Source organism: Colletotrichum gloeosporioides (genome assembly GCF_011800055.1).
Source record: "Colletotrichum gloeosporioides strain Lc1 chromosome Unknown consensus_19, whole genome shotgun sequence".
In the NCBI taxonomy this organism is placed as follows: domain Eukaryota; kingdom Fungi; phylum Ascomycota; class Sordariomycetes; order Glomerellales; family Glomerellaceae; genus Colletotrichum; species Colletotrichum gloeosporioides.
The window spans coordinates 520,129-543,034 of NW_025544664.1; the positions used below are offsets into that span (position 1 = coordinate 520,129).

The 22,906-nt window shown below is 55.6% G+C and overlaps 8 protein-coding genes across 8 annotated transcripts; 5 read left to right on the forward strand and 3 right to left on the reverse strand.

Moving 5' to 3' along the window:
* Positions 1–43: 43 nt before the first annotated feature.
* GCG54_00006441 (uncharacterized protein) lies at positions 44–652 on the forward strand (the record flags this gene model as incomplete). The annotated part of the gene is made up of 1 exon (XM_045406442.1): positions 44–652. One exon carries the CDS (start codon positions 44–46, stop codon positions 650–652), a length of 609 nt encoding a protein of 202 aa, XP_045267734.1.
* Positions 653–813: 161 nt separating this feature from the next.
* Positions 814–2,325, reverse strand: GCG54_00006442 (uncharacterized protein; the record flags this gene model as incomplete). Its single annotated transcript, XM_045406443.1, has 1 exon — positions 814–2,325. One exon carries the CDS (start codon positions 2,323–2,325, stop codon positions 814–816), a length of 1,512 nt encoding a protein of 503 aa, XP_045267735.1.
* An 889-nt stretch (positions 2,326–3,214) lies between these two features.
* GCG54_00006443 (uncharacterized protein) lies at positions 3,215–4,755 on the reverse strand (the record flags this gene model as incomplete). The annotated part of the gene is made up of 7 exons (XM_045406444.1): positions 3,215–3,548; positions 3,606–3,701; positions 3,756–4,132; positions 4,196–4,269; positions 4,325–4,358; positions 4,415–4,434; positions 4,551–4,755. 7 exons carry the CDS (start codon positions 4,753–4,755, stop codon positions 3,215–3,217), a joined length of 1,140 nt encoding a protein of 379 aa, XP_045267736.1.
* A 2,694-nt stretch (positions 4,756–7,449) lies between these two features.
* Positions 7,450–9,321, forward strand: GCG54_00006444 (FAD-dependent monooxygenase yanF; the record flags this gene model as incomplete). The annotated part of the gene is made up of 6 exons (XM_045406445.1): positions 7,450–7,545; positions 7,644–7,908; positions 7,964–8,127; positions 8,176–8,347; positions 8,403–8,718; positions 8,778–9,321. The coding sequence occupies 6 exons, from the start codon at positions 7,450–7,452 to the stop codon at positions 9,319–9,321; spliced, it is 1,557 nt and encodes a 518-aa protein (XP_045267737.1).
* A 156-nt stretch (positions 9,322–9,477) lies between these two features.
* Positions 9,478–11,432, reverse strand: GCG54_00006445 (Thiamine transporter THI72; the record flags this gene model as incomplete). The annotated part of the gene is made up of 5 exons (XM_045406446.1): positions 9,478–10,232; positions 10,293–10,825; positions 10,874–10,898; positions 10,951–11,204; positions 11,272–11,432. 5 exons carry the CDS (start codon positions 11,430–11,432, stop codon positions 9,478–9,480), a joined length of 1,728 nt encoding a protein of 575 aa, XP_045267738.1.
* An 878-nt stretch (positions 11,433–12,310) lies between these two features.
* Positions 12,311–15,559, forward strand: GCG54_00006446 (uncharacterized protein; the record flags this gene model as incomplete). The annotated part of the gene is made up of 6 exons (XM_045406447.1): positions 12,311–12,351; positions 12,401–13,919; positions 13,973–14,442; positions 14,502–14,757; positions 14,822–15,250; positions 15,305–15,559. 6 exons carry the CDS (start codon positions 12,311–12,313, stop codon positions 15,557–15,559), a joined length of 2,970 nt encoding a protein of 989 aa, XP_045267739.1.
* Positions 15,560–16,596: 1,037 nt separating this feature from the next.
* GCG54_00006447 (uncharacterized protein) lies at positions 16,597–17,901 on the forward strand (the record flags this gene model as incomplete). The annotated part of the gene is made up of 2 exons (XM_045406448.1): positions 16,597–16,917; positions 17,011–17,901. 2 exons carry the CDS (start codon positions 16,597–16,599, stop codon positions 17,899–17,901), a joined length of 1,212 nt encoding a protein of 403 aa, XP_045267740.1.
* A 1,055-nt stretch (positions 17,902–18,956) lies between these two features.
* GCG54_00006448 (putative 1-aminocyclopropane-1-carboxylate deaminase) lies at positions 18,957–20,058 on the forward strand (the record flags this gene model as incomplete). Its single annotated transcript, XM_045406449.1, has 2 exons — positions 18,957–19,141; positions 19,203–20,058. 2 exons carry the CDS (start codon positions 18,957–18,959, stop codon positions 20,056–20,058), a joined length of 1,041 nt encoding a protein of 346 aa, XP_045267741.1.
* Positions 20,059–22,906: the final 2,848 nt, after the last annotated feature.

The window sequence follows — 22,906 nt, forward strand, 5'->3', positions numbered from 1 at the left end:
CGCACAACCCGTGGGATTGCTTTTTCCCCTTCTTGCGCCCACAATGCCCGGCCTCCTCGCCACGGCGTTACAATCGGCAACCCTCAAAGCGTCCGCCAACTTCACGGCCCAGATCGTCAACCAGCACAGGCAGGGCGGCGCCGTGCCGCTCGACGTCCGGCGCATTTTCGAGTTCGCGACGTTCGGCTTCATCCAGGGACACATGAACTACTGGTGGCAGCACTTCCTCGAGGACCAGTTTCCCAACTCGGCGAGCAAGGCGGCGGCCAAGGCGGCGGCGTCATCATCGTCTATCGAAAAGGGGGAGGAGAAGCCGGACAAGCCGGAACTACTCGTCGTCGGCGGACAGCAACCACCCGCGGGGAAGAACTACTTCAATGTCGCGCGCAAGGTCGTGGTCGACCAGACACTGGGTCTGTTCATGATGAACTCGGCCTTTCTCATCATCACGTCGGCGCTGAGGACGGGGAGCGCGACCATCACGTACCAGATCTGGAGCGAAAGGATCTTCGACCTCATCAAGGCGGCGTGGAAGCTGTGGCCGCTGGTGGCATTTTGCAACTTTTGCTTTGTGCCTGTCGGGTACAGGGCACTGGTGGGGATGACGGTCGGCTTCGCGTGGAACATGTTTCTCACGTTTTTCTTGTCATGAAAAAAGGCTGGTGGAGGCGGGGCGGTCATCATTTGCATTTGCATGAAAAGGCATAGACTTTTGTTTCTTCTTCTTCAGCTACTGCATGGCCTGTATTACAAGACTTCTGGGGGTACAGCGGCTCTGGTACATGTATGGTTTCTACGGCAAGATATCCTTTTTCACAATTCATCATGAGCTTCAGTCTTCTCAGCGGCCTTCGCAGCCGTCGAAGTTGCATCGCCAGGCTTGGGCCCCGGGATGGTGAAGACGATGCGGCGGTATGAAACCAAGGCGCCGTCCGAGACCTCGAGGATGAGATGTAAGTGCTTGTCATCGTTGGGGTGGCGATTACGGCCTTCAGCACGCAGGACCTCCTTCGACGGCATGGTGACGGTGATGATGGGCGAGGTCGTATCGCTGAGCTCAAGCCTGCCAACATCCCGTCCAGGACTGTTATTGTTGGAAGAAGGCTCCAGGTATTGCCACCACTTGTAAGTCAGATCTCCTCCGTCCGGATCGCATGACTCTCTCGCATCCAGCCCAATCTCCTGCTCCTCCTTTACGATCATCTTGACGACCCTGCGGGACTTGTCTCCGTTGAGTACGACAACCGGAGCATGAGGGGCCTTGGAGAACTCGGAGCTGCCGCTCCACTTCATGCGAGCAGCAAAGTCGTTCTGGAACGCCTCGCGCCACCTCCAGACAGTCGCCTGAGCGCTCATGATGGTCTTGCCCGAGTCCTTGATGACATCCACGCTGTCCGCAAAGTGTCCCTCGCCATATGTCACAGGGCCGTAGCGGCCTCCCCATGAGCCCCACTCAGGGTGCTCGGGATCCGAGAGGCCGTTGGGGATGAGATACAGCAAGGAAGGCGTGTCTCCCTCGACGATGAAGTCGGCGTCCGGATACTTCCCGCCCAGGGCGCTGACGCTCTGGATATTCTTCTTGATCCAATCGACCGACACAACATCATTGCTGGCGAGACTAGGGAAGTTGTAGTACTCCTCGCCCGAGATTCCTCCCCAAGCAGCCAGGGCGTAGCGGTTGAAGTGGTGGATACTGGCGATGAAGAAGAGTTGTGGGAAGTTTCTCCGGATCCAGGAGCCCGTGTTGTCCTGGTCGGAGATGCTGTAGGCGCGCAGCTTCGAGACGAACTTATCAGTCTCGTCTTGTGACCTCGTCGCGTTGACATGCCACAGAGCCTGAGCGAGGACTGACGCACCGCCCCAAACTGGAACCCAGAGGGGTTCGTCCGAGGCATCGACCGCCTTCACCAGCCTCTCGGAGCCGTCGCTGTCCTTGCCCTCGCCGACACCATCCATTCCATAAACAGGCAGTCCAGAAGTGATGAGGCCCCTCAAATAGCTGGCTTCGGGCCACCCGGATGCATGCTTCTCCAGTTTGGGCAGCACCTTCTCGTAGGCGTCGACGATGTCGTGCATCTGATCCGGGCGGGTGGTGTCGTTCAACCACACGCTCGTCGTGGCCACGAGGCCTTCCACGCGGAGCTCATTGGAGTAGACGAGCAGTCTCACCAGAGACTGGGCGTCGTCGGGCTCGTTGGCGATGTCGCTGAGGAGGAAAACGCGGGGCTTGTCGGGAGTTGCGGCCGTGCACTTCTCGGCGGCCAGGGTTGAGCCCACCGAGGACAGCAACACGGCTGCCGTTGTCAGAGTCCGCGGCAAGACCATGATGTTCAGCGAAGATGACAGTATCTTCTCGATCTTCTCACGTTCAGCAATTGTGATTGGTATTTTTAAAGAGTGAAAGCGCGTTCAAATACGATGTGTGCTCTTTACTGTAACCACCGACGGCGGAAGCGAGCGCTTCAGATTACCCCTTTTGGCGGGGCGTAACATGCCTGTATGGGTCGATAGAGCCCCTCAGCTTTACGTCACCAGCATATGCCGAGCACGGCACACGGCGAGTTGGTTCTTGGGTAAAGAATTGGTCGAATTTTCTACAATGAATGATTTCGAGGAAAGCTCAGTTCTCAATCGCAGGTGGGAGTGAAGCCCGGGCGACAATTCCCTGACATGTTAACTGAGTCCGCGGGAATGACCCATGTCGCGCGGCAAGGGCAAGGGACTCTGGCGCAGTGTAAACAAAAGTGCCCGGACAGGGAGTTGATCCCGGACAGACAATATGGCTGTAGTCAATCTCCCTGAGTCGTCTATCGTAGATTCTAAACTACTGTGACTGGACACAAATGTGATTCTCTCTATGCCACTCGGTGTCCACGGGAAGCGCGCGATCGTCCGGTATCATGCGTCCCCACAATCATGCTACACCCGCTTCTGCATCTCTGGACTCACTCGCTCCCATTGCCTGCTAGGAAGTCACTGTGTCAAACCAAATCCCGGTGCAAGCATTGATCGCCCTGCGCTTCTTCACTGATAAATGAAATTGAAGTAGTTAGCAACACGAAGATTTCATGTCGAGCCTGAGAGGCTGAGATGGATATTGATGAAAAGAAAGCATTATTATTGATCAATAATGAGAGGGGTATCATAGCGTCGCTCTAAGAAGTCTAACAACTCTGCTTTGGAATGTTGAATTTCATCCGTGGCCCATATGAGCCTATACCAGACTCTTTGGAATAATCGGTCCTTGACGGGAAAGAGGAGGGGATTCTGGCACCATTGCCACTTCCCTGAAATCTAACAAGCTTTGGTGTCCCTGATATCCTCTGAACAGTTCTTCGTGATACAATTGCTGGGGGCTCATAATATCTGAGTCAGTCGTTCCTGCTCTTGACGGCTGGCTGGGGTCGGTTACGTGAATCAAGTATGGTTTCCGGGTAGAGATGGAGGAAGTGTCGCTCCGTAGTAACAGTCTAGGGGTGAAGTGCTGGAAGAACTTTCTCAGCGTCGGCATGGAGCCGCAGATGATGAAGAGATTTGTTTCGACAAAGCTGGTCAATCCAACGTCAGAATCCATAGGTGGCATCAGAACGAGTGGAAGGACGTACCTCCAAATATTTGCAGGAGCACTATCCCACGACGGATCGTTGCTTCTGAGAAGTTGTGGCAGGAGCACTAATTTGATGATGGAAGTCGATATCGTCCTGTGATGTTTAAGCCATCAAATCTCACTAAACGCACCCCTGAAATCCACTCACATGGACCCAACGGCAAACATAGCCATGGCCCCCATCTTCTGGGCCATTCCCATCCGGAGACTGCATATCATCGGGATCGGCAAAACGAACAACATAATGTCGGTGACAATGTTCGCAATGGAGTTCGACATGTAGAGCGGATCGGCATCAATGCAAGTGCCCCCAGATATCTTGATATCAAATCCCTTTCGTATGGGTTGGCACCGAACGATCATGACGAATGCGACACCCGCCGTGGTGGTGGCAACGAATAATATCGAGGCCCAGACTGCAGCACGATACTTTTTTTGCGGAGAGAGTTGAAGGTAGAGTACGAGAAGCGACAATTTGGCGAATCCGTTGCAAAGCACAAATAGAGGGCCAGCGACGTAGGTTATCTGGTATCGCATCAGCTGCCTTGTTCACATGTAGTCGCAGGTCGTTGCGCGGGCTTTTCTCACCGCGAAGTATGTTTGGAATCGCGATAACGGCATCTCCCATGCGTGGGCACACATGCCGCCGGCAGCTATCGAACCTGATATCATCATCTTAATTAGCAGTTCTGGTCGTTGAACAACATCATGACTTACCGACGTAGGCCGCCTGAATAGTGACGGATGCCATCTGTTGGGTACCATCATCAACTCGAGCTCACAAAACGTGCGCGGAGCACAACTCACCCAAGAAAGACACATAAATGCTGCGTACCTCGTCAGCAATTCATTCTTCATCATGTATCTCATAATGATGCTCTTGATTCGTTCCCCGAGATCCAGCTGAACTTTCACACGCGCACATGACCCCGCACACACTCACCATCGTCCACCTGGAAGCCGTTCGACAGCCAAATCTTTGTGTAGAGTCTCTGTAATAACGCGATGAGAGCAATCGGACCGCCGATTCCAGACACCAGGTAGTGTTCCAGCACGAGCTGCTGCTGCGGGTGGTCGAAGTCGACCACATAGCCATCCGGCGGCTTCAAGAGGGTCACGGTGCCATTCGTGACCGGAAACTCGGACATGGTGTTTGCATTGAAGACATGGCCTGCCTTCCCCAATGGCTCTGAGGTGCGGAGGCGAGCATGAGTCTATATCCTGTGAGATGCGGTTGGCCAGTGCATCCACCATCGGTGAAAGTTTCCTGGGCTGCCCCAAGGCCTCGGTCTAGTCCCCACTTGATGGGCAAGTCGGAGGGTTAAAAGCTGCCGTGAGACTGATTCATCCAGTCGTAGTCCCTTGCCGACAACCTTACGAGGAAAACGGCCGAGCAGAAGTTTGCCAATTGTTTAGACGTCAGTTTGAGTCCACCATTTCATTTGCTACTGATTTTATCCCATGAGCTACCAGACGATTTGCCCTTCGGCACTTGTTCAATACACCACAACAAGACGCTGCATATGATTCACCATATTTCATTCAATACATAATACCTGATTCAAGACGCCCTGACCCTATCCAAGCTCTGCTTAGAGTTCACATAACTCAGATCAAAAGTCTTGGCGCACGTGTCGTGGGCCTCGTTGTCCTTCCCAAGAAAGGCTACAGTTTCGTTCAAGGACGACAGACCGCCTTCCAGTCTAAACATTGAGTTTCTCAAACAGCTCAATCATTCGTGGAAATTCCAAGGCAAACTCTGTGAGGGTGTCTGATTGGTGCCCGAGGCCTTTGTGATTGGCTCTGACAATTCTGTCCGGACTCGGGATAAGGTTTGGTGTGTTTCTTCCACCGTTCCGTGGTCCGGGGCTCCCCGGTGAGAAGGGGCGCGTGTTTTCCTGGGAAGCGAGGGGGAACTATGAGATGAGCTTGTTTGAAGACGAGAGCCAAGTCGAAACTCAAAGAGGAATCGTGTGCGGTCCCGCAACGCCCGCGCGCGGGGTACGACGGTAAGTCGCCGCGGTGGGAACATGAGCCAGCGTATTCCTGTACGAACCCGCCAGGCCCCATACGAAGTTTTAGCCTTCGTTTTGACCGGAGTTCAACGACGGAGGTTAATTCAGACACGATCGTAGAACATCCCTGCTACTGAGACGAACAATCGACGGGGCAGTTCGAGCAGCATGTCTGCCTGCCACAAATCTTGGCTGTTCCTCGCACAGATGCAGCACCCGCCTGTCACTCGGGTTGAGACGAAAGAATGGCGATGTGCCGAGCTGCATGGGTACATGAATACCCGCATCAATAGTACCGGCCCGCCACATCACCAATGTCAATATCATCAGTTGCAAAAGTCCAAGATCAACGATGGTCACTTCTCAAATGAGACTGTCAGTTTTTCTGGCTGGGGACCTACTGCTGCAGATTCATCAAGCATGTCAAGGTTCAATCCATCTCGCCCTTGTGCAAACACCGTGTCTATTGGATATCTTATTCGCAGCCGACGGGATGTCGCGCCTTCTTACGTCCGCAGTTTTGCACAGACGAAGCGGTGTGACCCTGACGAGTCCCCGGGTATCGACGTGTGACGAAAGCGGTGCGGTGCAACTACCCGGGCGCTGGATATGCAACACAAGATCTCCGCGACCAATCCGGTGCGGGCTGCGTGACGAAGCGGCTGATTGCGATTGACCTGGCGGAGAGTAAGCGCTACAGCCCTCAAAAGAAAGCAGGGTCGCATGGGGGTGGGGAGTCAAGAAACGATTATCTGACTACCGGCTGGGCATTCCGCAGCAATTGGGAGAACCAAAAGCACAAGAAGAGACCAGGTTGAAAATGAGAGACACGGCAGTTGCAGATCGTTCAAGAAGCTAGAAAAGCGGTTGTCTTTGTAACCCCATCAACGCTAACGGTATTTGGTAGTTGGAGGTATTGAAGAAGTGTCTCAATTAACCAACTTCTCCAAGCACCGGTAGAGTTGTCATACACGACTCGTTGTCGATCATCAACTGTTCAATATGACAGCCTGCAAGTCAGTAAAACGGATGTAGAACCTTGCATCTTGCAACATTACAGTGCTTTCACCAATGCAGAGTTCCACGGAGCGATCCATACCAAGCGCCGTCAGTCATGCAGAGTCCCGACGACCATGCCCACCCAAGTCGACGTTGACAGCGGCCAGGCCTTCCCATCCAGGGCAAGAAACTAGAGCGAAACGAAGCCTCTTGGATGTCTTGTTTCTTTCTTTTCTCCACTTGGAGCGTGAGATCCCTCCGCGGGATGTCACAAGCTTGAACAATTCGGCGGACAGATCGGACAGATGCCTACCCGCCCGCATCGTTCGAGAGAGGCGGCAACCCCCCAGAGGCGGTTTTGAGACTGAACAGCCACCCCATGTGGGCACGTGCAGATCCTACGGGCGTATTTCGAAGTGATGTTGATGAAATTTGGACTCCACGTCCTTGGTTCGGGGTCTTTTTGGGGGTGGGTGGTCGCACCGCAATTCTTGGGGTCTTGTTGGAGCAGTTCGGGGCAATGTTGGGTGACATTGCCTTCGATGGCGTGGAGGGGAATAGGTAACTCATCGCGCGAGAGAAGAGATTTGGATTGAATATAAAAGATCACGTACATCTCTTCGTTTTCGCGAAATAGCATCCTGGCCATCCCTTCCCAGTCCATCATCCAGACGGCAGAACTTTTCTGGAACACCACACTCTCCTGTCCGATTATTCCGGCCTCCTCCGCAAATCTTCGCCTCCTCCCTGAACCTTGCCCAACCTTATTCCTCCCCAGACCCCTCTTTCACGCGTGGCAAGAGTCAGTCCGGCTCGAGCTCGGAAGCCATGAAGTTCACCGTAGGCCAAGCCATCCTGGCCCTGCTCGTCCCAGCGGCATTGAGCGTCGACATCACCGGCGGCCGCAGCCCAAAATGCGTTTGCGTCAGTCTCACCACCACCACACCACCCCATCCTACGCTCCAATCTTCATTTTCACGTGGCGCCGTCGGGATGTGACTTGTTGCTGACAATCGAAGCAGTGTTCCGCCCTAGCCAAGGACCCTGAGCTCGAAGGCAAGGTGCTGATGCCCGACACGAAGACGTACGACAAGCGGCTACAATCGTACTACTCTGCCAACGCGGCACAAACCGCTTGGTGCATGGTTCTCCCGACGAGCACACCCGATGTGTCACGTATCGCCAAGATTATCTCTGAACACCAGTGTCCGTTTGGTATTCGGAGTGGCGCGCATTCTGCCTTCAAGGGTGCTAATGGCGCGAAGGATGGGATCACTGTTGACTTCGGTAAGTCTTCAGCTATGCTGTTGATACCTTAGACTTTCACTAATACTGTCTCTAGGCAACTTGAATACGACAACCTACAACAATTTGACCGAGATTGCTTCGATCAATCCTGGTTCGACTTGGGAAAAGGTCTTCACTCTGCTCAAGGGTGAGAATGTGACTACAGTTGGTGGTCGGGCCTCAGTGGTTGGTGTTGGAGGTTTTGTTACTGGCGGTGGTGTAAGTTCTTTTACCGATGCTTCTTGGCCATTGCTAATATTTTTCTAGTACTCCTTCCACACCAATGCGTATGGTTTTGCCTGCGATACGGTGACCAACTTTGAGATCGTTCTCGCCAACGGCACCGTGGTCAATGCCAACGCGACATCCAACCCAGACCTGTTCAAGGCTCAGAAGGGCGGCTCAGGCAACTTGGGTTTCGTCACCAGAATTGACCAAAGTGAGTCCATGAAGAGGCAGTCCTTATGATATGCAGACATTGACACCCCTCATAGAAGTTGTCAACTCCACCGATATGTGGGGAGGTCTCCGGGAGTACGACGAGACCAACAGGGACAAGCTTTTCCGCGCCTACCTCAACTTCGCCGATAAGATGGACCAAGATCCCGCAAGCCAGAACATCGTGGGAATGTCGTATGGGACTCACCGGACCCATGGACTACGAGCAATCTTGACCAACAGCGCCGGCGTCGACAATGCTCCAGCCTTCAGCGAGTACGAAAAGATCAATGTCACAAGCAACACTTCACGAGTCGCAGCCGTTGCTGAGATGGTTCCCGAGTTCACTGGACCTACGTCACTCGGCCTGTAGTAAGCACATTCATGGCCTCGTTTTCCTTTTCGAATACATGCTAACCCCCCGCGCTTAGTGCCAACTGGTTCGTTGGCCAATTCCGCAACGACGCCCGCATGATGAACTTCGTCTACGACGAGCTCCAGATGTTGGGCAAGCACTACTTGGACCCCATAGCCGAGGAAATGGCACGAAAGACGAACAAGAGCGTAACCTACGACGTCCTCGGACAGTTCCAGCCATTTACGCAGTCCATGGTCAAGCATGGACAAGCCAACGGGGGTAACATCCTCGGACTCGAGGACGTGGTGGCTGATGGGCCGACGAGCAACTGGCTGCTTGTGCTGACCTGTGACACCCCCGAGCTGCAAGACAAGATGCTCCCATTCATTCTCAAGTTCCGAGAGAGTATTGATGCATATGCCAAGTTCATTGGCGTGTTCAAGGACTGGAGGTACCTCAACTACGCTTGGGGCGACCAGAACCCCATTGCCACGTACGGTGAGAAGAATGTGGCGTTCCTCAAGGATGTCGCCAAGAGGGTGGATCCGGATGGCGTTTTTCAGAAGCTGAGGACCACCGGGTTCAAGATTCCGGCTGAAGCGAAGACTTCGCATTAAATCTGGTAGTGGTAGCAGGATGGTGTCGTCGAGGGTTTTAGACATTTGTTTGATAGGACGTAGCGTGTAATTCTAGTGATTACTTTTGTGCAATTCCCACATCATCCGCATAAGGTATTCTACGTGCCCCTCCCGATGATCCGTCTCATGCCCTGCTCACCGGCGTCTGAAGTTCCACCACTTTCTCTCCCCAGCTGAGCTCTCATCCGAAATTTCATTCACTTGAGTGTCGATCCCCTCCTCCTTGCCAAAACCAGTAGCGGCAGCAGAGTCAGTCGGCACAACACCCAGCTTAGCCGCCTCCTCCGCAGTGAAAGTCCCATACTTGTCCTCCTCATCAAACTCTCCCAGATTCGGCAACGGGAACGCGAGATTGGCAAGGTAAAACAGCACAAACGATATGAAGAAACCGACGAAGAACGCAATGTAGTACAACTCATACACCGCATCGGGCGCGCTCTCGTCCTTTTCCGCGCTGACAATCAGCCCCCCGATCGTGGGCGCCCACCCCGCGATCCAGCACGGGATCACGCGCCAGTTGACACCGTGCCAGTACCAGTAGTCGGAGCCCTGCGGGTGGAACAGGTGCGACAGCTTGACCTTGCGCGCGCGCAGGACGAAGAAGTCGCAGACCATGACGCCCATGATGGGCGCGAGGAAGACGGCGAAGGAGTTGAGGACCGCGACGAAGGTGGCGGCCTGGTTGATGAGCTGCCAGGGCTGGATGATCCAGGCGGCGAAGAAGGTGAGGAGGGCGCCGCGGCGAATGTCGATGTAGCGCGGGAAGAGGCCGGCGAGGTCGATGCCGCCGGCAACGGCGTTGGAGCAGACGTTTTCGAACATGGAGGTGAAGGCGAAGGCGAGGGCGAGGAAGAAGACTGCGGCGCGGGCGGCGGAGGAGCCTTCGCCGTCTGTGGCGGGGTGCGGTTAGTGTGTTGGACGGGTGGAGGGCGTTTCGGGGGGGAGCTTACGATCCATCATGACCATCAACAGGTCGGGAGGGTTCCAGTAGATGGTACCGTAGATCTTCTGGCAGGCTGCGGTGGTTACCAAACCGCCAAGGCAGACTAGCACACCCGTGATCCAGTAGACAGACACGGTGCCGATGATGTAACCCTTCTTATCCTTTGCGTAACGCGAGAAGTCGCTGCTGTTCGTCATGCCGGCAGCCTTCTGTCCGATGGCTTGGTTGATGCCCGCCATCATGAGCCACGAGACGCTCCAGCGTGAGCTGGTGGAGACGCTCTGGCCTTGGTAGAATATGGGACCGACACCCTTTGCGACGGTGAGCGACCAGATGAGCAGGGCGATCATGCCGGCACCGCAAGCCACGGATGAGATGAAGAAGGGCTTCTTGAAACGTTCGGGTCGGATGAAGAGGAACGGAATCGACACGACCCAGAACACGATGAAGCCGATGAGCTCATAGGTTGTCGTCGGTGTGCTCGCGCTGAGGGTGTTGGGAATCTTTGCGAAGGAGGGCCAGATGGCGGTGATACAGACGCTGTCTCGTTAGCATTTAATGGCCGACTTCTTCGGGGATGGTCCTCACGTCACGAGTTTGCCGCCATTCCAACCTGATCATCCAGTCAGCTTTACTCCCTCCTGAACAGGCTTAGAAGTACTCACATTGGAGTGCGTTCCAAATGAAGTTCAGCAGAATGCGCTGCATTAACGGGATGTAACTCGCCCGGAAGCCCCACGTGTACCGGTTCTGCACCGTGAATCCAATGTGCCAAGTCAGACCGCACCAAGCGACGAGGATTGCGAACAAGCAGCAAAGAGCGCGGGAGACGACAATGACAGCCATGGCTTGGCCGACCGAGAGTCCTTGCGTTAAGAACGTGTTCGGGGTCTGCCATGTTGCTACATTGAGTGAAGACCTGGTGTTCATGGTCAGTTGCATACTCAAGATAGTACAAGGTCTGTGACGTAGTGATTGCTACTCACAATGACCAAGACCCAAAGAAGTTGAACCAGCCCCAGGTGCGACGAGACGGCGGCAGCGGGATCAAATCCCTGTTCGACCAGGCGCTGACCTCCTCGTGTCGCGACTCATCGGACTTTAGGATCACGGCCTCCTTGACCCTCTGAACGGTCTTGTTGGTCATGGTTACGTCGAGGAACTTGGGATACCTGAACTTAAGGTAAGTCAGTCAAACTGGAGCTGGAGGGCGCCGGCCGCCTGATATACGGTAGGCCTTCATCTTATCTCGGTGCCCAGTTCAAGCACACCGTAGATCTTCCGATGTTTTCGGCTCTCTTTCAAGTCTTGGCGTCGGCTCCATTCGCGATGCAGCACCGTTGCGTCTTCGTTATCTGCCATGCATATCAAGACCGATGTTCGGTAACAGTTTCCCGGGTATGCGACCCTTATCCCGCCCCAGAACGACCCCGGCGTCGACAACTCGAGCATCAAACATTGGGCCAATGGTGTGCTTGAATATGAGTTGGGGTCTTTGAATGGGTCGCATTATGTCCCAGTCGACCGGTCAGAAATCCTGCCCCCCGAGATAAGAACCCGAACATGTGGGGTATTCTCGCCCCCGCCGGCCACATGCCGGTGATAACGATGAAGGATCACTTCAGTTTGAACATAGCTGTCGCAATGCATGGGTCCTTTGAAGCGAATCACGAGAGCTGTTTTCAATATGTATGATTCAAGCTGCTGACAGTTCTTTTGATGAGTGGCCCATTCAGAGACAGAGTTGGGGTGCAGACCAACAGATGCAGTGTCTTTCGGAGGATGGAGTCAGTTGTCGGCCGGGCCCCGATGCCGGCGCCACGTCGGAGAGCGTCCGATACTTTACCTGGGCTCGTTCTCATTCGCCCGTCTTATTGATCCCATGTTCTCCCATTCGACCTAGAGCCTCTGACTGTTGTCTTTCATCGTGATCTTTGTCCAGGCCCAGACTCTCACACCAAGACCAGAACTCAACCCCGGTCATTTCTCTCGTTTTCCCAAATCAAGATCACCACGTGAACCAACATGTCGCCCCCGACTCTAAGAATAGGAGTCGACGTCGGCGGGTACGCCACCCCCATCCCCCAACCCTCATCTCAAACTAACACACCCAAGCACCAACACCGACGGCGTCATCCTCGACCCAACAACCTCCTTCGCCCCCTCGCGCGGCATCCTCGCCTCCCAAAAGACCAGCACAACCCCCAACCCCAGCGATGGCATCAACGCCGTCATCACCCAGATGTTCGCGCAGTCTGCGCCCCCCCTCGACCCGTCCCGCGTCGCCAGCGTGACCATCGGCACGACGCACTTCATCAACGCCGTCGTCGAGATGGACGCCGCCCGCCTCGCGCGCGTCGCCGTCATCCGCCTGTGCGGGCCCTTCTCCGCCGACATCCCTGTCGGCGTCGACTGGCCGCCGCGGCTGCGCGACATCGTTTGCGCGCACCGCGGGCTCGTCGACGGCGGGCTCGAGATCGACGGCAGCCTGATCGCGGAGCTGGACGAGGACGCTGTGCGGAGGGAGGCGGAGGCGGTGCGGGCGAAGGGCATCCGCAGCGTGGTTGTGGTGGGAATTTTCAGCCCGGTGGATATCGTGTATCGTCAGGAGGAGCGGGCGGCGGAGATTGTGCGGGAGGTGTATCCGGAGGCTGACGTGGTGATGTCGAAGGATGTGGCGAATATTGGCTTTCTGGAGAGAGAGAACGCGGCGGTGCTGAATGCGTCGATTCTGCCGTTTGCGAGGCGGACGATTCACTCGTTCCAGGATGCGGTGGCGAGACTGGGACTGAAGTGTCCTGTGTTTGTTACGCAGAATGATGGGACGATACTGCCGGCGAGCGCAGCGGCGAGATTGCCGATTAGGACGTTCTCGAGTGGTCCTACGAATAGCATGCGTGGCGCTGCGTTCCTCACGCAGAACCTTGAGAAGGAGGCCATGATGGTCGTCGATATTGGTGGAACGACCACCGACGTTGGTCTGCTTCTCGAGAACGGCTTCCCTAGACAGGCAGCGGCGTATAGCGAGATCTCAGGCGTGAGGACCAACTTTTCGTATCCTGATGTCAAGAGTATTGGTCTCGGGGGCGGCTCCATCGTGAGACGGGATGAGAACGGTGCTTTGACGATCGGGCCGCAGAGCGTGGGCTACAAGATTCAGGAGAAGGCATTGGTATTTGGCGGGGACGTGCCGACGACGACGGATTACACTGTTCTTGCAGATCCAGCGGTCCAGATTGGAGACCGCTCCCTCGTCGAGGGGTCCAGCCTCCGGAACGATCTACCCGAGTTCAAGGCCAAGGTGAAGGAGATGCTGGAACGCATCGTGGACACCATGAAGACCTCCCCGGAAGACATTCCGGTGGTCCTTGTCGGCGGTGGCGCGGTGATTGCACCAGACTCCCTGGTAGGAGCCAGCAGAGTTATTAAGCCCGAGTGGTCCGGCGTCGCCAACGCTATTGGCGCTGCCACCGCGAGAGTCAGCGGCGTGGTTGACTTGATTGAAAGCACGGAGTCGAAGAGCATTGCGCAGGTCATCGAGGCGTTGTCGCAGCGCGCCGTGGACAAGGCAGTTGAGAGCGGAGCTCTGAGGGAGACGGTGACGATTGCGGAGATTGAAAGTTTTCCATTGCAGGTGAGATGTATGCTCCATGTGTTCGTTGCAGCCATACTGACGAATCTTCGTAGTATATCGCGAACAAGTCACGAATCATCATCAAAGCTGTTGGAGATTTTGACTTCTCCAGAACCGACTTCAGCGACGCTGCTCCGATTGCCAATGGTGTCGACGGTTTCGACAGTGAGACATGTGAAACCGTTGAGAAGAAGCCAGACACAAACGGGGAAACTCAGGGCTCAGCTTCACAATCGATCATCTACACAAAGGAATACATCAACTCTTACAAACCCAATATCATCAACAAAGAATGGCTCCTTTCAGAAACGGACCTGGATTGGATCACGATAGGCTGTTACATCCTGGGCACAGGCGGCGGAGGCTCTCCCTACCAGCACATGCTGAGACTACGGGAGATGATCCGGGCAGGAGCAACCGTCAGGATTATCTCGCCGTGGGATATCAAGGACGATGACATCGTGGCTTGCGGCGGCGGAAAGGGGTCTCCTCAGGTTTCGATTGAGAAACCATACGGTGACGAGTAAGCCATGTGTGCCATCACCGTGAGACCGGGAACTTCTACTGACGATTCGCCCAAAGGATCATGGAATCACAAACAGAGCTCTACAAATACCTCAACACCAAGCCAACGGCCGTCATCTCCCTCGAAATCGGAGGCGGCAACGGACTCCAGGGTCTCATCCTAGGCGCCAGCACAAACCTCGACATCCCAACCATCGACGGCGACTGGATGGGCCGCGCGTACCCCATCTCACATCAAACGACACCAGTGGTGTTCGAGAAGAAGGCGACCATGATCCCGTCATGTATCTCGGACGGCAACGGCAGGATAATGGTGCACCCTCCCCTTCCTCAACTCCCCTCTCTCCTCCATAAGCTAACATTTAGACTTACACCAGCTCATGACAAAAGCCCGCACCGAACTCGACGCAGAACGCGCCTTCCGCGCCGCCCTCTCGCAGATGGGCTCCCACGTCGGCTGCGCCAAGGGCCCCGTCAGCGGCCGCGACACCAAGTCCTGGGTCGTCGAGAACACGGTCTCGCTCTCGTGGCGGATCGGCCGCGCGGTGGCGCTATCGCGGTGCAGCAACACCATTGACAGGGTCGCCGAGGCCATTGTCGACGAGGTCGGCGGCGAGGAGTCTGCGCGCGTGCTGTTCCGGGGCAAGATTGTCGGTGTTGAGAGGGTGACGAGGATGGGTCACGCTTATGGCGAGGTCATCATCGAAGGCGCGTCAGCAGACGGAAAGGGGGTTGAGAAGCTGGTGATTCCGTTCAAGAATGAGAATATTCTTGCGAAGAAGGTTGATGCCCAGGGCGGGGAGGAGGTGAGTTTTGACCTTTGCGGGGAGTCTTTCGGGATGTTGCTGACTTGTTGACAGATTCTGACTATCGTGCCTGATCTTGTGTGCGTTATTGACGCTCAAAATGGTGAGGCCCTGGGTACACAGGAGTACCGGTATGGTCTTCTCGTGGTCGTCCTTGGCATTACTGCTTCCGAGAAGTGGACCTCGACGGCCCGAGGTATCGAGATTGGCGGGCCGAAGGGCTTTGGCATGGATGACTTGGAGTATGTGCCGCTGGGCAAGTTTAAGAAGCCGAGGAGTGTGATTGAAGAGTATGGCGATGCTGCATGAGCGATCATGGCGATTGAGATCAGTTTGCCATTACCAATAGAGTCTCTCAAGAACAATCTTGGGCCAGCCAATGTCCAAAATGTTTTAAGTGAAGTGGGATGGATCAATGGGCATAGCCTGTCAACGTCGCAATTGAAAGCAAGGAAAACCAACTACCGTTCCAACGGCCCCCATCGATCGGTTGTCACCTCGGAAATATCTTTTCGGCTCCTGTCTCAGCATCCACACATGTTGTCTCTCACAGGCAGAGATCGAAGAGCAAGTCCACGCGCCGTTGGAGAATCGACAGGGCGCTGGCACGTCTTTTCGCAGCCATTTGACAAGGGTGCGATAACGCCACCGGGCTAGTCCCACAGGATGGTGTGCTGAGGAGACGTTGGGGTAGGTCGGGAGCTTTCATCCGCACCACGGGCAGCATCCATTGACCCGTGAACAGGTCACCACGGAAGTCTTCGGAGATTTCAAGCGCGGGGCGTCGTAAGCGAAGCAGCAGAGTAAATGGATCGATTCCAGGGAAGATAAAAAGGCGCATGCAATGGGGAGGAAACAAGAAGAAAAAAGTCTAAAACATGACACCCCGGCTCCGTACTGCCGTCGACCACGGAGCACGACATCGGCGCTGCGGGGCCACCCGATCGGCGAACCCCACACTCCAATTACACTGACACTAACAGAGTGGTGGTGGTGGTGGTGGTGTCTCGCGTCATCGGACGAGCAGTCGCGATATGGGTCCCTGAGCACGCCATCTGTTGCGTCGAGCTCGACAACCCCCCTCGAAGCCCTTCGAATCCCGCCATTCCGATGGTTTGGTTCGCTGGCGATAAAGAGGCGCAAGGCCCCCGTGCGACGTCAGAGAGTTTTTTGCGTCAAAATTTGGATGAGGGGTAATAATTCGATCATCCGGCTTTGCTTACACTTATAAGTGTGTTTCCCTTCTCCAAATTGCTGAGTGCATTCACATCAGATACTCAACCTTGCCCCTCACTGTACATCTTCTCTTTCTCTTTTTTTGATACCCCAATACTCAATTCGCAACCATGGCGCCGGGTATTCTCGTCGACGAGCCTGTTGAGGTCAGCTCCTCCGGCCCCTGGAAGGGCAAGAATGATGACGCCCCCCGCGACATCTTCCCCGACGGCATCAGGACCTCGGGACAGCACAACCCCCTCTACGACGTCCTGCGCCCGTACGAGGAGTTCCCCAAGGAGATCACGGGCCGCACCGTCTGGCACAAGGAGGAGTTCGAGAACAGCCCCGAGAAGTGGACGCACCGCTTCACACCCGAAGAGGTTGAGGAGCTCGGCCGCACATCCGACGAGTTCATCGCCAGCGGCACCCCTCTGACCGGCATCTCCAAGGTACGTCGTCGATCCAACCCCGCCGACGCCACTCGGCAGTTGCCTTCATCTTATCATCTTCCCCGACAGCAACGCTGACATCTCATCCCGCAGAGCAACTTCCCCCTCCCCAAACTCAGCAAGGCCCTCACCGAGCTGCGCGAAGACCTCATCAACGGCAAGGGCTTCATCCTCTTCAAGGGCTTCCCGGCCCAGGAATGGGGCCCGCACAAGACCGCCGTCGGCTACATGGGCCTCGGCACCTACCTGGGCTACTTCGTGTCCCAGAACGGCCGCGGCCACGTGCTCGGCCACGTCAAGGACGTCGGCGACGACCCGACGCAGATCGACCGCGTGCGCATCTACCGCACCACGGCGCGCCAGTTCTTCCACGCCGACGACGGCGACCTCGTCGGCCTGCTGTGCGTCCACCGCGCGGCCGAGGGCGGCGAGAGCGACCTCGTCAGCATCCACGCCGTCTGGAACGAGCTGCAGCGCGCCCACCCGGACGTCGCCGAGCTGCTGACCAAGCCCGTGTGGTACTTTGACCGCAAGGGCGAGGTCTCCGAGGGCCAGGAGCAGTGGACGCGCCAGCCTGTGTTCTACATTGAGAACGGCGGCCAGCAGCGTGTCTACTGCAAGTGGGACCCTTACTACGTGCGCTCGCTGACGCGGTTCTCGGACAAGGGGATCATCCCGCCGCTGAGCCCGGAGCAGCTGCACGCGCTGAAGACGCTCGAGGATACGTGCCAGAAGCTCGCGCTGCACATGATTCTGGAGGTTGGCGACATTCAGTTCTTGAGCAATGCGCACTTGTTGCATGCCAGGACGGAGTACAAGGACTTCCCGCCGCCGGCGCCGAGACGTCACTTGCTGCGTCTGTGGTTGTCGACGCCTGAGACGGAGGGCGGATGGGCGCTGCCGTTCCCTGATAGCAAGGAGAAGAAGCGCGGCGGTATCCAGGTGAACAACCAGCCTCCCACGGCGCCGCTTGACGCCGAGTAGATGGTTGGATTGTGTGGTGTTGCATGAGCGGTCTGTGTCTTGTCAGAATGATGCGTTATGTTTTAGCGTATCATGGTGTGTGATCATCTTCAAAGAAAGATGAGGGAAAATGTGCCTTTGCGCCGCCAACACTCACAGAGTGTTTAAACATACAAAATGTTTAGAGTAGCAAATTTTGAATGAACAAAACAGTTAAACCATACCCGTCGGACTCGCCGAGCGCTTCACCTTGTTCCATGGTGCATCCTCAAACCTTCATGCTGAGATGCCAATGCTGCGTGTGTACGACTCAAACGAAATGACAGACAAATCGTGCCCGGCGCTGGTCAGCGACAAGGGCAGCGTCCTGGATTCCGTCCGCCGGGCAACTCCTCCGATTCCGTCACTTCGGCGAAGTTCGCCACGGGAAACTTGCGGGAAAGTGAGTTCCCCGAGTTTCCCGCCCAGTTTCCCGGCAATCGCGTGGTTTTCCGGTCGCGCCATCGCGGGGTTCGTCGTGCTGCTGGGCAGCGATGACCCCGCCGGGGAATTTCGCGAAAGCGGCTGCGGGGCATGTCTGTCACTGTTTTGGAGGGGTAGAGGTCCCCTACAGGCGCTGATGGAGGGGCAGCAGCAACGACGAGTTACACGACGGCACCGACATTTCTGCTCTCCTTTTGCTGCAAATCACGACGGACAAATCTCATTGACTTGATCTCTTACCAGACAACTCAAAAACAGTCTGCATAACTTTCATTCAGAGAAATTAAATGGGACGATGGCCAGTAGTTGTCTACTAAAGTCGTTGGCTTTCCTTTATCGATAGCAGCCTGCATGATCCCGTTGCAGATAACGGTGGGCCATCGTTATCCACCCGCCCGCGTTTGCCCCTCGAGTCAGCTCTCACGTCTTGGCCTTCAACCATCCGACGTCGCTCTCCTCACGACATCGCCAATGTCTTATTTAAGAGACCACCGCTGGTCATTGCTGCCTCTGATCATGTCTCTCTCTCACAGCATCTCATTTCCCTTTCTCCTTTGATACCCCTTTTCGACAAAACACATCCTTTGTCCACAATGGCCGCCGTCCTCCCCGAGCCGTTCGCCTCCATCCCGAGGGAGAACTTCCTCTTCGGCCCCTCGCCCATCGAGCCCCTCCCCCGCATCTCCAAGGCGCTCGGCGGAAAGGTCAACGTCTACGCCAAGCGCGAGGACTGCAACTCCGGCCTGGCCTACGGCGGCAACAAGACCCGCAAGCTCGAGTAAGCTCACCCCCGTCCTCTCCCCCTTTCACAGCTCCCATAAACTTACAAATCCCTCAAGGTACCTCGCATCCGACGCCCTCGCCCAGGGCTGTGACACCCTCGTCTCCATCGGCGGCGTCCAGTCCAACCACACGCGCCAGGTCACCGCCGTCGCCGCCAAGCTCGGCCTCAAGGCCGCCCTCGTCCAGGAGCACTGGGTCGAGTGGGAGGACCCCGTCTACGCCAAGGTCGGCAACATCCAGCTCTCGCGCCTCATGGGCGCCGATGTCCGCCTCGACCCCTCCACCTTCGGCATCGAGCACAAGAACACCCTCGCGAAGCTCAAGGAGGAGCTCACCACCGCCGGCCGCAAGCCCTACTACATCCCCGCCGGCGCGTCCGACCACCCCCTCGGCGGCCTCGGCTTCGCCCGCTGGGCGTTCGAGGTCGTCGCCCAGGAGAAGGAGACCGGCGTCTTCTACGACACCGTCATCGTCTGCGCCGTCACGGGATCTACGATGGCTGGCATGGTGGCTGGCTTCAAGCTGGCTGAGAAGACGGGCGCGTCGCCGAAGAGGAAGGTTATTGGTATTGATGCGTCTGCGACGGTGAAGCAGACGTTCGACCAGGTGCTGCGCATTGCGAAGAACACGGGCGCCAAGATTGGGCTTGAGGAGGGCGATATTACGGAGAAGGATATTATCCTGGATGACCGCTTCCACGGCGGCATCTACGGCGTGCCGGACCAGACGACCATTGACGCCATCAAGTTCGGCGCGAGCACGGAGGGCTTCATCACGGACCCCGTGTATGAGGGCAAGAGTCTGGCGGGCATGATGGCGCTGATCAAGAACGAAGAGATCCCCGCGGGCAGCAATGTGTTGTACGCGCACTTGGGCGGACAGCTTGCCCTCAACGCCTACTCTGGCATGTAGATAATGACTTAATGAGAAATACCCCTGAAGTTCAATGATGGTTCGATGCGCGTACCTGATATGGACCCGCCCTTTGCCCTTGCCCCTGACGTGGCGCCACCAGTCGCAGATCGGGGACCAGTAGGTGGTTTTCGCCGTCTTCTCCCGTGTATGTATTCCAACCTGCGAGGCGAAAGTGACGGAGAAAGGCGAAGTTGTCTGAGGCCCTTCAAGCGGTCTTCTTGTGCGGTTCATCCTCGGGTCGTCTCTTTTTGCCAGCTCCAATACACCCAAGGTTCAATGCTGGCCTGATAGGTACGCAAGCCTACAATAGTTCCGGTGCTTTCTCTCTCCCCATCGTAGCATGGCCAGGTGCCCACCATTCTTTGCTGCGTATACATGTCGACCTGTAGGCCGGAGGTGACGGGGAAAGACGACTCTCGTCGAGAACAGCGGTTTCTTCCCGGTCTCTCTTCTCTTTCTTGACGCTGCTCCTTCATCTAGGGAAGATCTGTAAGCCAGTCCTTTGTCAGCTGCGACGTATTCTGAATCAATAGGATGGGAGTAGGCTTGACGAACAATGTTTCCTCTTGCAGCCTCCAGAACTCGACATTCAGTGTTCTTCCCAGATTTCGTGCATCCTTTGACAATCTAAGCCCTTGTCCACAAGCAGTCGTTGCTCCCAGAAAGACCTGCACGGGTCTAGGGATGGAATCTCTTTGACCATCGAAGCTGGTGTCCATAAAAGAATTGAGACATTGGCGAGCTCTTTGTTGCGTTGGTCGGCAGGAGCTAGAGATCAAGTCAGCGGAGACGGTAGGCTCGTTGTCGTACCGGGGGGAGAGAAGCCTGGCAGCTCGAGACCTCCTGTTGAGGTGTTCTAGACTGCGTGGTCGCGCTTCCATCTGAGCAATCGTCTTTCCGTCAGCGAATCTCACTTTCCCCAGCGGGCGTATGCGGATGGAATCACTGGAACGGGACGGCGACTGGTGTGAACGTGTCATCTTGAGGATTTTCTTCTATGTACATGCGAACAGACGGAGCAAAGAGCAGACGGAAAGAGAAAGGAAACACAGGAAGGGAGAAATGGAAAGACAGGAAAAGAGAAATGGATAGACAAAGGAAAAGACAGAGGAAAAAGAGAAAGGAGTATTAAGGCAGAAAACAAAAAAAAGCCAAAACGCAGAAAGCAAAACCAAATAATAGCGAATTCCCCCGCCGCAGCCTGTTGAGCGTCTCCGTGACGTGGACCGAAACAAAAAGGGAATGAGAAACCCACGACGCCAGCCAGTCTGCTTGCTGCAGCCTGCTTGCTGCTGTTCTCCATCCGTCATCCTCCTAGACGCTTTCTCGTCGGCGTATACCTTTCTTCATCAAACCTTTTTCTTAGAGGGGCACATCACCAGTGCGATCCCTGATTACCATTCCGCAAAATCGGGACATGGGGACTTCAGCGCATGAAGTCGGGTTCTTTCGGCGCTTCTCTGTGTTGAAATGGTCGAATTGGCCTTTTAGGTCGCTGTCGTCGAGGATGTTGGCTTCTTGTTGTCGCAATGAAATCTTGCAAGAAAAGCAAGCTTGTACCAAGACAAGGTTGCTCGAGTTGTCGCCTGAATCTTGATACGACTGCACCACATGGTCCTCGAGGTCCCTGCGGATGGGTGGCTTTTTGGTGGCCTCCTCTTCGTCGATATTGTCTTCCACCTCCAAGGAGTCTCGCGGGATCTTCGTCTCGTCTTCGGTGTTCCCTTTCAGGATCTTGAGTTGGGCATTCGGGACTTTCCGGTCATAGATCTGTTTGCGAAAGTCGGAGAGCTTATTCTTGTCTTCGGGCGAGAGTGTGTTAGCGTCGATCTTGCTCATCCCCATGTGCTTCCGCTCGAGTTCGGCCAGGTTCTGTATCATTTGCTTCCAAGCTGGATCGTCTTCCTTGACATATTCCTTCCGTTCGCTTGAGAGCTTGGCGTGGTATTCGGGCCACGACTCAAATCTTTGCAGCGTTGACCCAATGAATACGTGGTGTGAACGGCGGGTGGCCATGTCCTTGTCCTTACCCTTGGTGGTGGTCGGAGCCTTACCCTTGGTGGTGGCCGGAGCCTTACCCTTGGTGGTGGCCGGAGCCTTACCCTTGGTGTCGGCCGGAGCCTTACCCTTGGTGGCGGCCGGAGCCTTACCCTTGGTGGCGGCCGGAGCCTTCTGGCTGATGGCCGGAGCCTCGTCCTTGGTGATCGGAGTTCTCTCCACACCCGAGCATATGCACATAATGTGCGGCACGCAAGAGTCAATGTCATTTGGTAAGTCCTCTCTTGGGTCCTTCTCGACGTCTCTGAGGAGCAGGCGTGAATTGGCATTAAACGTGTTGTCAACGTTTCGAGCCTCCTTGAAAAGAAATTTCCAGCGGTCAGGGAACTTCACTATTGTCCAAAGTATATTAGCGAAAGAACGTCAAATACGACGACAAGAACAGAAATGACTTACGAAGCGTATCGCGGACGTCCTCAAGTCCACGTCGACTGGCCTCGCCCAGGGCGGTCAAGTATTCCTCCGAGTTGAGAAGCAACCATAACGTGAGCTCGAGCAAACCCGCACGCGCGACCTTGGCTTTCTTGAAGTCGTTGGAGCCATTCTTCATCCGGGACATTTGAATCTTGATGCCGATTCCGCTGCATTTCTCCTTGAGCTCGTTGAAACTCATCTCAAGAGCACGTACGCCTTGCTTGAGCTCCCCCACAAGCTGCTCCACCGTATCTATGGCGTAGATTGTCGAGTACGGGCGGGTGGTTTGTTTGAAGCTCGATTGGCATGGCAAGATTGACACCTGTTGATGAGGCCGCGCGAGTGGGGGGTCTTGGTTGATTCGATCCCGAAT